General features: G+C 33.7%; 1 protein-coding gene across 1 annotated transcript; it reads left to right on the plus strand.

The window, feature by feature from the left end:
* The first annotated feature begins 951 nt into the window (after nt 1-951).
* On the plus strand, nt 952-7,995 carry LOC129908125 (uncharacterized). The gene is made up of 2 exons (XM_055984444.1): nt 952-4,815; nt 7,702-7,995. The coding sequence occupies exons 1-2, from the start codon at nt 952-954 to the stop codon at nt 7,993-7,995; spliced, it is 4,158 nt and encodes a 1,385-aa protein (XP_055840419.1).
* Nucleotides 7,996-13,629: the final 5,634 nt, after the last annotated feature.

Below are 13,629 nucleotides of genomic sequence, written 5' to 3' on the forward strand. Positions count from 1 at the left end.
CCTAACCTTGACACAATCATCATCAGAGGCGTCGTCTATTCAATCAGTACCAATCACACGGTGCATTTTTCACCTCAGCACGATCATCGTCATCAGATTCATCATCATCAAAGTCGTCATAGTGCAATTTTCATCCAAGCACACTTTTCGTCATTCTCATCATAAGAGTCGTCGTTTCTACGATCAGTGTTTTGATCATAAGGTGCATTTTTCACCTAAACACGGTCGTCATCATCATTATCAGACTTATCATCATCAAAGTCTTCACATCATCAACGAATCAGTCATCATCTTCAGAAAAGTCGTCATCATCTTCACCATCGTTATCATCATCAATTGAATCATCATCGTCATCATCCAAATCATCATCGGCACAAAAAAGTGTTTATTGAAACAAAGTTGTGCCATCATAATCATCTTTAACATAGTGGGACAAAGTAACGCCACCGTGACCGTTATTAAGTCACACCAAAGTCATACCACCGTTAACGTTACAAAGTCACACTATCATCACACCACCGTGACCGTTATACTATCGTCACGTAATCATCAAAGTGGTCATCATCATTATCAAAGAAGTCATCATCATCCTCATCACTATACAAATCATCATCATCATTGGAAAAAGTCATCATCTCAATTATCATCGAACTTATCAACAATATTATCATCATCATCGAAGTCAGCATTAGAATCATCACTATTATCATCATAAATTATCATCATAATTATACATTTTGTGGATAAAGGTACGTTCTATAAATTCATTTTAGTGCGTTTTATTATATTATCTAAATTCATTAAATATATTTACTATATACTATATATATATTCACTTAATATCGTACGTTATTATTTATACGTTTGAACTTTCACTTTTCACTTTTAAATTTTTAAAATCATTTAAATCTCAATCCGTCGTTATCAAATTGCAATTTTCTTGTCAATATAATGGCCTTATTAGAAGAATTAATTTTCGCGTCCGACCAATTGGTTGAGTTCCATGCGGACTTCAAGGACAAACCAAGTGCCACTTTTACGGTTTCTTTATTAGAAGCGTTTAGCGCTGAATTATCCGATCTATGGTCCGAATTTAAACTAGCTTACCGTCAGTTCATGAGAACAGACGATGAAGAGTTAAAAAGAACTTCAGTAAATGAAGTGAAAGCCAAATATCGTAGTGCTTCCAATACGTATTTCATATGCGCAAGCTCCATTTCTGATTTTTTAAAGTCTCTTCAAACTAGTGTTTCAGAACTACCTGAAAAAGATTCTAGTTTAAATTCCTCTAAAATTGAAAGCAGTGGACACAATATTAAGGTTCCTGCATGCGATACTCAAGAATTTCACGGGAACTATTTACAGTGGCCATCATTCCGCGATATGTTTACTGCGGTTTACATTAATCACTCTAAACTTAGCGATGTTCAAAAGTTATTTCATTTACGCGCAAAAACCAAAGACCAAGCATTCGACATTGTTAATAAGTTCGGTCTAACAGACCACAATTTTCAACTCGCATGGAACGCGTTGAAAGATCAATACGAAAATAAACGTATTTTGGTCAACAACCAAATCCAAATTTTATTAACTCAAAAACAAATATTTGTAGAATCTAGCAAAGATATAAAATCACTCCAAAGTAACATTAATGACGCTATAATTGCGCTCAAATCATACGAAATCAATGTCGATTCCTGGAATGCGATCCTAATTTTTCTGTGTGCCTCTCGACTACCAGATAAAACACTTAATCTTTTTGAAAGTTCACTAGTAAAACCCACTGAGATTCCCACTTGGGAACAAATGAATACGTTCCTATCCAATCGCTATCGCGTTCTCGAAAGTGTCTCTGAAATGAAACAGAGCACTCCGAAACCAAATAAAACTCCCAGTAGCAAACCTATTTCACCCAAGGTCAAACCAATTCAAAATTTTCACTTAAAAGTCACTCCCTCTTGTCAAGTATGTTCCGAACAGCACCCTCTACGACTCTGTCCTATATTTTTAAAAATGTCAGTCGATGATAGACATAAAACTGTCCGGAAACATAAATTTTGTTTCAATTGCCTTGCAATCACTCACAATGCACAGCAATGTCAAAGTACAAGCACTTGCCTTCGTTGCAAAGGAAGACATCATACTCTGTTACATTTTGAACGAAAATTATCTACAATTAATAATTCTATTCATCAAAACACTCCACTTCATTCATCTCAGCGTTTTTCACCTTCATCATCTCAACTCGATTCTTCTGCTTCATCCTCACCTTTAGTTAAACTCGATCATCAACATAATATACAGTCCACTTCAACTTCAAATCATATCGTCATGTTTTCAAAAACTTTTCGTCAAGTTTTATTAGCAACTGCTATAGTTAAAATCCATCACTTTGGAAATGATTTTCATTTACGAGCTTTAATTGATCAAGGATCCGAAGTGTCCTTTATAACTGAACATTTTCAAAAACTTATCGGTCTACCAACCCAATCTACTCAAGCCCGAATATGTGGCATGGGTACCACTGAAACTGCTTCATCTTCGAAGCTCTGCACTTTCACTCTTTTCTCTAATAATGTCAGAGATTTTAAAATTCAAGTTGAAGCTTTAGTTCTTAAAAAGCTGACAAGTAATTTACCTGCGGTTTCAATGAATCTTACTCAAACGGAAATTCATTTTGATTTTCCTTTGGCAGATCCGCTTTTTTATCAAAGTTCCAGCATTGACATGCTCATCGGAGCTGACCTTTATCCTCATATAATCTTGGAAGGTTTGAAAAAGAATGTTTTGAGTACTATCATCGCTCAGAATACTGTTTTTGGTTGGATACTTCTAGGGCCTTATGAAACTGCTCCTGTTGTATCAACTTTTTCCACTTTCGTCACCCGCAAGAACGATTTACTAGCAAAAGTAGATCAAAAAATTGAAAGATTTTGGAAACTTGAGGAGTTACCTCAAACTCCTATACTCACTCCATCCGATCAACTATGCGAAGATTTATATCGCGATACAACTTATCGAGATCCATTAACGGGTCGATTTGTCGTTAGACTCCCTTTTAAAAACCCTCCGCAAGAATCATTTTTGGGTGTCTCGCGTTTCAACGCAATGCAACAATATATCCGCAATGAAAAATCAATGTTGGCTAAACCTGCTCTCAAAGGAGAATACGAAAAGGTTTTAGCAGAATATATCTCTTTAAATCACATGACACCCACTTCATCCTATGAATTATTTGATCAAGATAATGTTCAATCTTTTTATCTTCCACATCACGCCGTTTTAAAACCTCAAAGCACCACTACCAAATTGCGGGTAGTATTTAATGCCTCAAGCCACTCTTCTAATGGTAAGAGTTTAAATGATCTTTTACATACGGGTCCTATTCTTCAAAATGATATGGTATTCCTTCTTTTAAATTGGCGATTTTATCGATATGTCTTTAATGGTGACATAGAAAAAATGTATCGTCAGATACATATTCATCCGGAACATGCTCAATTTCAACGAATTTTATTTCGACCAAGTCCCGATCAAAAAATCAATGATTATCAACTCAACACTGTCACTTTTGGGGTAAATTGTGCTCCCTATTTAGCTATACGCACTCTCCATCAACTGGCTTCAGAAGTTCAAGAAATTTATCCTCTTGCTTCAAAAATCTTAAAGACAGAATTTTATGTAGATGATGTGCTTTCCGGCGCTCATGATGTTTTGTCGGCACAAAGAAGCCAAATCGAACTTATCACTGCACTTCAATCCGCTGGATTTAATTTACGAAAATGGACTGCTAACCATTCAATGCTTTTGAATCATCTTCCTACAGATCACCTTCTAAATAAAGATTTTTTGAATCTCGAAGATGATAGTTCCACTAAGACTCTTGGAATTAAGTGGAACGCATCTTCCGACACTTTTTCCTTTGCTATCAATTCTGAAAGTTTTTTAACGACTTCTATCACTAAACGCTCGGTATTATCAACAATTTTTAAGCTTTATGACCCTGTGGGTTGGCTTGCTCCAATCATTGTAAAAACAAAAATTTTAATGCAACAAATTTGGAAAGATAAAACCGGGTGGGATCAAAATCTTACACTTCACTCTGAACAATATTGGAAATCTTTTATCGGTGATTTTGAGGATACTCAAAAAATCTCTATTCCCCGGTGGGTAGAATTTTCTCCTTGGAAAACTTTTCAATTACACGGTTTCTCTGATGCCTCGGAGAAGGCTTATGCCGCTGCAGTTTATATTCGCGTACAGCACACTCCCTTACACTCTTCTTCACATTTATTATGGGCAAAATCAAAAATTGCACCTGTGAAGACCATTTCACTTCCTCGTTTAGAACTTCAAGGGGCATTACTTTTATCGCGAATGATCCATTCACTCCTCAATCAGTTCGATTATTTGAATAATATCCCCATTAAATTATGGACGGACTCAACCATCGTTTTAGCTTGGTTAGACAAGTCACCAAGTTCTTGGAAAACCTTTGTCGCTACCAGGACTTCAGAAATTTTATCAAATGTTCCAGATATAAATTGGAATCATGTTTCATCTTCTTATAACCCCGCCGATCTGGCTACTCGCGGTGTGTCCCCAACAGAGTTACGGGTAAGCGATTTATGGTGGAATGGCCCATTATGGTTAGCGAAACAAGAAGAAAAGTGGCCGTCCCCTGAATATTCTCATCCATCAGATGATTCTATTCCTGAACGTAAATCAATCAAAGTAAATGTTGCACTTTTATCTAACGACTTCGAAAATGAAATTTTATGTCGATTCTCCTCTTGGGATAAAGCTGTTAGGGTAGTGAGTTATATTCTTCGCTTCCGTAATTCAGCTAAAAAATTACCAATCAGAGATACATACCGTTCGAAAACTCTCATGCACGAAGATATTATATCAACGAAATCAAAAATCATCCAACTCATACAACAACGACATTATTTCAAAGAATATCAAACTTTACTTCAAGGCAATAAATTAAAGTCGAAAAGTAGACTTCTCACTCTCACTCCCTTTCTGGACTCTAGCCAAATTTGTCTCATGGTAGACTTGCGGCGTCCACTTTATCATATAATGAAAGATTTCCTATTCTCTTGCCTCATTAGTCTTATCTATCTACACTTGTAATAGCTTATGCACATAAGCTCTCCCTACATGGAGAAATACAATTAATGATCCGAATAGTACGTTCCGAGTACTGGATACCGAATCTCAAAACCTTAATTAAAAAATGTATTCAAACCTGCAAACCCTGCATCTTATATAAAAAATCACTTCAATCTCAAATCATGGGTTTGTTACCTGCCGAACGAACCACTTTAAGTTTACCCTTCACTAATGTAGGCATAGATTTTGCTGGTCCGTTCGTAATACGAAATTTCTACGGACGGAAATGTCGACTAGAAAAAGGTTATGCATGTCTATTTGTATGTTTCGCAACCAAAGCGATACACTTAGAAGCCGTTAGCGATTTATCTACAGCTGCCTTTTTAGCATCATTCAGTCGCTTCGTTGCTCGCAGAGGACTCCCTGCAAAAATTTATACTGATAATGGCACTAATTTTGTGGGTGCATCAAAGTTATTGATGTCTGACTTTCAAAAAGCTCTTAATAGTTATCCTGATAGCTCAACACTTCACTTTTCCCAAATTGTCTGGAATTTCATTCCTCCTGGCTCCCCCCACATGGGTGGTTTGTGGGAGGCAGGAGTGAAGAGTTTTAAAATACATTTTCAGAAAATTGCTGGAAACTCTAAATTCACTTTTGAAGAATTCTCATCACTTTTGGCTCGAATTGAGTCCTGTCTTAATTCTCGCCCTTTATCTCCGGTGTCTGAAAATCAAAATGATTTTCTCCCATTAACGCCAGGCCATTTTTTACGAGGTGGCCCTTTGTTAAGTCCTCCAGAACCCTGTGAAGCTCAAAAAGACATAAGTTTAATACGTACGTTGAACCAAATCCTTACGTAAATACAACGAAAAAATTCGTTGAGCCAACGAAAATTTAATTAATTTTCAGCCGGTGAAAAATTTAATTGGCTCAACGAAATGGCTTTCATACGTTAATGAAAAACTTCATCAACTAACGAAAACTGTAGTATTTTAATGAAATTTTTCATAAAAATTTTGTATCGAGAATTAATGAATTTTTACATCACTTTACGAAATTTTTTCATCAACTAACGTAAACTTTCGTAAGCTAACGAATTTTTTCGTAAATTTTATGAATATTTTAATTAAATTACGAAAAAATATTCGTTAGCTAACGAAACTTTTCGTTGTATTAATTACTTTGTTAGTAGATTTACTACATTCTTTTTGTAGGATTACGAATTTTTTCGTTAACCTACGAAATTTTTCATACATTTTCTTCCCTTAACTTTGGAATAAAAAACCTGGAATTTAAAAAAAAAGGAGCGGAGCAAAAATTTGTAACCTTAAAAAAACACATTTGTTAATTTGAATTTGAGTTTTTAATCATGAGAATGGATATTTGAAACTAAATACATACATGAAATAAAAAAATTAAATTAAATAAGGAGGAGGAAAATGAATATTTTTTATACAGTTGTGCCAGCTAGTCGTCCACCTCTTTAGAGGTTTTACACGTGTAAAATAAAGCTTCTTGGGATTTTTTGATGGTGAACTTTATCTTAGAGGTACATACATCAGAATGACATCTATGGAATCTGAAAAAAAAAACAGATATAGAAAAACCAAACAAAAAGTTAGAATATTTTAAGCAACAAAAATAGTTTTTTTTTTTAATATAGAAAGCAATAATCGAATGGTACCTACTTGCTTTCCTTTTTTCAAACTTAAATATAAGACCTTTTTCGAAACAAATTCCGTTTGATTCCTTCCATTTTTTTTCACCGGTGGGGGTAGAATATAAGTACAGGTAAATGTGTCCCTTTTCCAAAATTTTGAGAACGTCAACGCACGCCTTCTTTTTGAAAAGATGAAAAATAATCAAAACTATTGGGAGTTAGTTAACAATTTATCTTACCTATATAATGCTCGAGTAAATGGCCCAAGTTCCAGCTAAAAAGAAGTTTTTTGTACTCCTCTTGGTTAGTTGGTTATATACTTTAAACTTTTTCAGCACCAAATATTTTTTTTTGTTTCTTCCGCGTGATAGATATGTCTTCGCACTTTCGGGATTGTTGAATATTCACTGTGAGCCTGAGCTGTGACTTCGACTACCAGAAAGGCACAAAAGAAACAAAAATAAAGCGTGCCTTGTATGTGTTTTTTCGTTACTTTCGTAGCTGATGTATTTTTTCTTAAGCCGATGTAATATTTCGTTAGTATATGAAGAATTTTCATAAGACAATTATTTATTTTCATAAACTTATGAAGATTTTCGTTAGTCAATGTTGAATTTCATAAGTTAATGAATTTTTTCGTTACTTAATTAAAACTTTGATAAAGTAAGGAAAAAATTCTTATTTTTATTCTTTAAAATAAGTATGAAATTTTTCGTAAAGCGATGAATTTTTTCATTAAATTGGATTTTTTGGCTCGAAAAAGGGAGAAAAAGTTTATGAAACGTTTTCATTAATTGATGAAGGTTTTCATATTACGAAAAATTACATATTTTCGTTGAGCCAACGAAAGTTTCGTTGGGCCAACGAAAATGTAGTGTATGAAACGATTTTCGTAATTTTACGAAATTTATTATTTTCAGTGTAGGTGGAATACACTTAAAGCCATACATCATCAATTCAGTATACGCTGGAAAGAAGAGTACTTAAAAGAGTTAATCAAACGTTATAAATGGCAATATCCGCAAAGAGATATGGAAGTCGGGGATCTAGTTGTTCTTAGAGATGAACAATTACCTCCTAATGAGTGGCGACTTGGAAGAGTCCTTGAAGTCCACCGTGGACCCGATAATAGAGTCCGCGTTGTCGACGTCAAGACTCAGAAAGGAGTTGTCAGGCGTTCTATCGTCAAGTTATGCATTCTACCTTCGGATTGAAGAGTTTTTTTAAAAAAAAAAAAAACTAAATAAAAAAAACTAATCTTTTGCCTTTTCCAACGTATAACGTATAACGTATTTTCACTCACTTATAAATTTCATTTATAAAACTTATGAAAACGCATATAAATTGAACTTATATTACGTATAACTATTTTCTAAACTTATTTTTTACATTTGAATTACAAAATTGAAATTTGTATCTTATCTCAACTTACAAAAAAAAAAAAAAAAAAAATAAAAAAACAATCAAAATTTTTGAAATATGTTTATCATACAACTAAAATTGCTTAAATTTCACTTCAATAATGCATATATAAATCATATTTTAGTACAAATTATTTTTTTTTCACTAATTTAATTTTTATAAAGCCAAAATTTGATTTAAAATTACTACTCTAAAAATGTAAGATAAAAATTGTTTCATTATATGAATTAAAAACTTGAATACTTAATTTAAATAATAATTAAATTTTATAAACAAGTTGGTGGTTATGTTTTGGTCATGATGGAATTGTTTTGTATCATTCACTTTATAAATTTGCAAATAATATTGCAAGGCGGGCGGTAATGTTTAAGTCTCCACTCTTGAACTTATCAAAACTATTAATCTGAACGCCAAACCTAATGTTTGCACCTTAAAATTCTACTCCAATCTCATGTCGTTCCACCCTGACCGAGCAAACCATCACCAACTTCACTCACTTACTGAGTTTGTGAATTTCCTTTTGTCCTTTTTTGGTCATTCTCGTTCATTCTTTTTTCGATCATCAAAGCGTGCAGTATCAAATTCTAAAAAAACCTAAATTATCATTTAAAACCTACAATTAGCCTACTTAAATCTAACTTATAAACTATCTTAGAACTATATTACAAATTAAAAGTAAAAATAATTGTCAAAAATAAAGAGTTTAATAACGAAAAACCGAAATCATTATCTTGTCATCCATTTTCTTTTCGTTTGGACACAAGTAAGCTCAATCCTACACAGAGTCCATCCTCAAACAACATATAGATAAGAACCTAAACATTCTATATATTGTAAAGCCTGGTACGCTGCTCGCGCTAAATTTTAGCTCCCATACAAATTATCGAAAATTTTTAGCCGAGATAAAATGGATCCCATACAAGTTATCGATAACTTGTATGGGAATTTTATCTCAGCTAAAATTTAGCGGGAGCAGCGTACCAGGCTTAAGTAAATACATTTCCATGTCAGCCGGCACGCGCGTGTGCGAGATAAAAAATTGCTCAACGAAGAACAACTGAAAAGTGAGCAAGAACCTGAAAACCAATCCTTCTGCGCATCTACTCATATTTTTATACAAACTACACAAAGGATACTGTCAAGTATATTATATCAATGCACCCATATAACACATCCTCTACCTGCTTCTCCGCTGAACAACTATAATTATTATTATAATGCAAAAAATTTCTCTGATACACAAAAAACTCAAATGCCATCCACAACAGCAACATGGAAACAAGTTTTCATTTCAAAAATAAATAGGTATACACTCCAGAAATCTTTCATGAAAATATTGAATTTCAAACCAGTTTTCGTCCACAAACACCATATCCATATAAAGATCTATGTAGTATAATACCTACATCCATTTGCATGTCACCCCGCACGCGTGAGTGCGATGGCGATCTCACAAAGAGACAATGAATGAAAACCATAACCAACACCCTGAGAGTAAAAAACCAGAGAATTCGATGGCGAGAGAGCGAAACACATTCACTAATACACACAAATGCTTTTACATGAGATTTGACTTTGCTGAAAAAGGGAACCCAGTCTTAAGACTTGAATCAACAGAAACAGAATAGATACAAATTATAGGGTTTTTCGCGTACCGTACTTGTCCTCGGGTCTTGCTTGTACCTAACATTATTGGACTCGTATAAAAAATAAATGCGTTTTGTAAATCCCAAATACAACTTAAAATTATTTCAATTCCAAAATCATTGGCGATCTTTTTTTTTCACCAAATGTATTTATAAGGAAAATGAGGGAGAATGTTTCCAGTTTCAAAAAAAACTCTGAATTTCTGAATGAATGCAAACAATCTGAATTAAAATTCAATATATAATATGTATAATATATAATAAAATTCAGAACTTTTGGAAATAAAAAAAAGTTTTTAAAATAAGGAAAGAACAAGTCTCATAATTAAGTCTTTTGTCTATATGTCTTAAACTCATGGGCCCTTAGTAATAGGCTCGAATCAAGCAGAATCAATTTAACAAAAAAAAAATATGTTGCTTATTTGCAGTTGCAAGTTCAAAAATTTGAAAATCATTACACAGAAAGTTATTCCGCTTTTTGTTTGCGAAGAAGTTTCAAATTTTAAAAATTAAAAATAAATATATTACATACATTTTCTTTGGAGGAAAAATAAAGACAACAAAGGCCCCCAACTAAAGTCTTGCCCCAGGGACCCAGCAGCTCAACCTACGGCTCTTGGGGTTCTGTTCGCATACTCTATTTATGTATTTAATTATAAGATGTAATTTTTAGAATAAGAAACTTCAAAAGAATGATGTATTGGAAAAATGCATGCAAAAACTCGGTTTGGAAGCACCAAAAATCTTGACCAAAGTATACTTTCTTTTTCCAAGCCAAAACAAAAATTAATTTTTTTTGGTATCTATTGAAGATAACTTTTTTTAGTTCCGTGGAGGAAGCAGCGAGGGCGTCGGGCCCCTTTTATCACTTTGCCATCCGGGCCCCTTTGCCTCAGTCCGACCCTGACCTGAACTGATCTAATTTGCAAAATTATCTCATTTGTGATGTAATGAAAACAGGCTATTATTCAATTTGGATTTAGTTTGGATTAAGGGGTTATATCTAGTTGTAAGTGCAAAAAAAAACCTTCTTTTTTGTGGATTTTTTGTGTGAAGGCATTTAATTATATAAAGATAAAGAATACATATCCATATAGCAAATTTAATAATTCGCTGCGTATTTAAAAAAATATTGGGTTCCGTTATTTTTGTAGTAGATTTCCTAGACGACCTCCAAAAAAAAGGTGTCTGGCGGTGAGCAAAATTTCTCCGAAACGGCTGGAGTAATCGGCTTCAAATTTTTACACAATTTTCTTATATACTTTTGCCAGGTATTGAACGAAGAAAAAAGGTTTTTGACAATAATTCGATTTTTTAAGCCACTTTAAAGTGTAAATTTTAGTGAAAAACAACGATTTTTTTCTTTGGGAAGCCGCCATTTTGTCAAAAATCATAATTTTGACTATTCCTTCGTTCATTACCTGCATTCGTCTATCCTGAAAATGAGTCTTTTGGTTTTTTAAATTTTAAGTGACTTGGATCAGAGATATCTTGCTCACCGCCAGACACCTTTTTTTTGGAGGTCGTCTAGGAGATCTACTACAAAAATAACGGTACCCAATATTTTTTTAAATATTCAGCGAATTATTTTAATACATTAATTTGCTATATGGATATGTATTCTTTATGTTTATATAATTAAATGCCTCCTCACAAAAAATCCACAAAAAAGAAGGTTTTTTAGCACTTACAACTGGATATAACCCCTTAAAGTGAACTTTAAATCCAATTGCTTAAATCAGAATTTCATAAATCCGAGGATTTAAATTTTTGTTCATTTTACTCACTCAAAATAAATTATTTGATTACTGGTAAATTGACAGACTGCATTAACATTAATGTAATGTTATGACGAATTCATAACCCATATCACAAGTAAAAATTAAGAACTTAAACATAAAGGTACCTACATATATGTATATTTCAAATTAATACTTTTATTCGGTTTACGGTTTTACCAAAAAAAAATCCGTTGAAAAAATCTGTCCTTTTCCTTCCATGACATTTCTTAAATCGAAAATTCCTGCTTTAAGCCAGAACCATAATTGGCGGATGGACCCTTCAAGCAAGAAAACTGAGTTCAACAAAGAAACTCCGACCTCAGACCGCGAAAATCGGGCTTGCACTCACACACTTGCAACTTTTTGTGTATGAACACAAAGTCGAACGAGAATCGTGGTGGAAAATGAGAAAAGGAAAAGAAAGACAAGGCCAACAAGAGCCAAAGCGTCATTTTGTTATTCTTTGTTGAAGTGTTTGGTCGCGTCGTGTCTCGTGTCGTTGTTTGTATAATGTTAGTTTATTAATTATAAACAATTTTATTAAATTATAAACAATATGGAAAACAAAAAAGGTATGTTTTATATATCGCTCAAAGTGTTTGGGTTAAAATGTTGTTTCTTCTTGTGTTGTAGATGTAATCTCTAATGATGAAGAAAAATCTAGAAGGTGAAACATGCGATTGGGTATCTAAAAAAACAGCAGCAGCATCAAATGAAATAAAATGAAAAAAAATGTATTGTATTTTATATTGTATTTATTGTGAAAATTTCGTTTGCCAAAATAAAATAAAAAATAAAACAGTTTCAGTGAAAAAAAAATAAATCTTGTTCTTTTTTTGGTCGCAAATGCGAAATGTCATCCCTTTCTTATTCCTCTTTCTGGTAGGTTTTCGCTGCTCCGGCTCAGGTCCGCCTTCGGCTCCGTTTTCTCGGAATGGAGATTTTCACCACACCAATACATATGCAATCGACTTCGCGGTGATTATAATTTCCATACTAATTTGAGCCGCCTTCGGACCAGTTTCTGATCCGAAGTCGGACTCAGCTCCGCCTTAGGCGGAGCGGATTCGGACCGAGGTCGGACCTGTTTGCTTGAAGGGGAGTCGGAAGCTACTGTCAATTGTTGTTGTTTTCTTTGTATTTTCGATAAGTTTTCATCCGTCGAGTGCGGTTGCGAGCGCTGTTCCCCTCCGTTTCATCCGACGCACCCGACAATAATTATAGCTCTGGCTTTAAGTAATTTGTTTTTTTGCTCTACTCATGACCTCGTTGAATTCATTCAGGTAGAATCGTTCGTGGTAAGTGTGCGCAGCCGGTAAGTGTGCGCATTGCTATTTTCTCGAAACTAGTGCAAAAATTTAAATTTCTGTTGATGCACAATTAATTAGATATCTGATCTTCGTCGAAGTCCGTTATATTTATGCTTCTGTTGTTTTTAATGTTTCGAGAAAAAGCAAAAGAAAAAAAGCTAACTTTTCTTAAAATTTTTCACAATTTTCAAACTCTGACAGTGATCTTTCTTTGACTTAAAGTGAAGGCAATTGATTTTTTTATTGAGCTTACTATTTAAACTTTATGTTCCAATTAAAATGTTATTGTTTTTTAGTATTTATTTATTAATATTTTATCAAAAACAATAAAAAACTGCATTTGGGTTAAGTGTACGTAAAAATTTGGGGACAAGTGTGCGCATGCAAATGCATGGGATTCCACTCAAAATATATATATTTGCATAGAATGCTTTAAAATGGATAAAAATTTCACAGTGTACAAAATGGATCAAAATAATGAGAAAATCGTATGGGAGCGAGGGTTTTACACCCATCGTTTGGGTTTTAAATGTCTTTAAAAATTGAAAAAAAAAACAATAGATATTCATCTAGATCACTTAGCAGAAGTAACTGCGCACGCTTACCGTACCCCCAGCGCACACTTACCCCTTCGAAGGGGCAAGTGTGCGCAATATGACCAGTTTTGGTATTCTTAGAAAAACATAATT

Source organism: Episyrphus balteatus, chromosome 1 (genome assembly GCF_945859705.1).
Source record: "Episyrphus balteatus chromosome 1, idEpiBalt1.1, whole genome shotgun sequence".
Classification (NCBI taxonomy): Eukaryota; Metazoa; Arthropoda; class Insecta; order Diptera; family Syrphidae; genus Episyrphus; species Episyrphus balteatus.

Bases quoted from the DNA above. Each gene is read 5' to 3' on its own strand.
- LOC129908125 (XM_055984444.1), top strand. From the start codon at position 952: ATGGCCTTATTAGAAGAATTAATTTTCGCGTCCGACCAATTGGTTGAG. The intron at 4,816-7,701 runs GTGAGTTATATT...TATTATTTTCAG, and splicing joins GGGATAAAGCTGTTAGGGTA to TGTAGGTGGAATACACTTAA.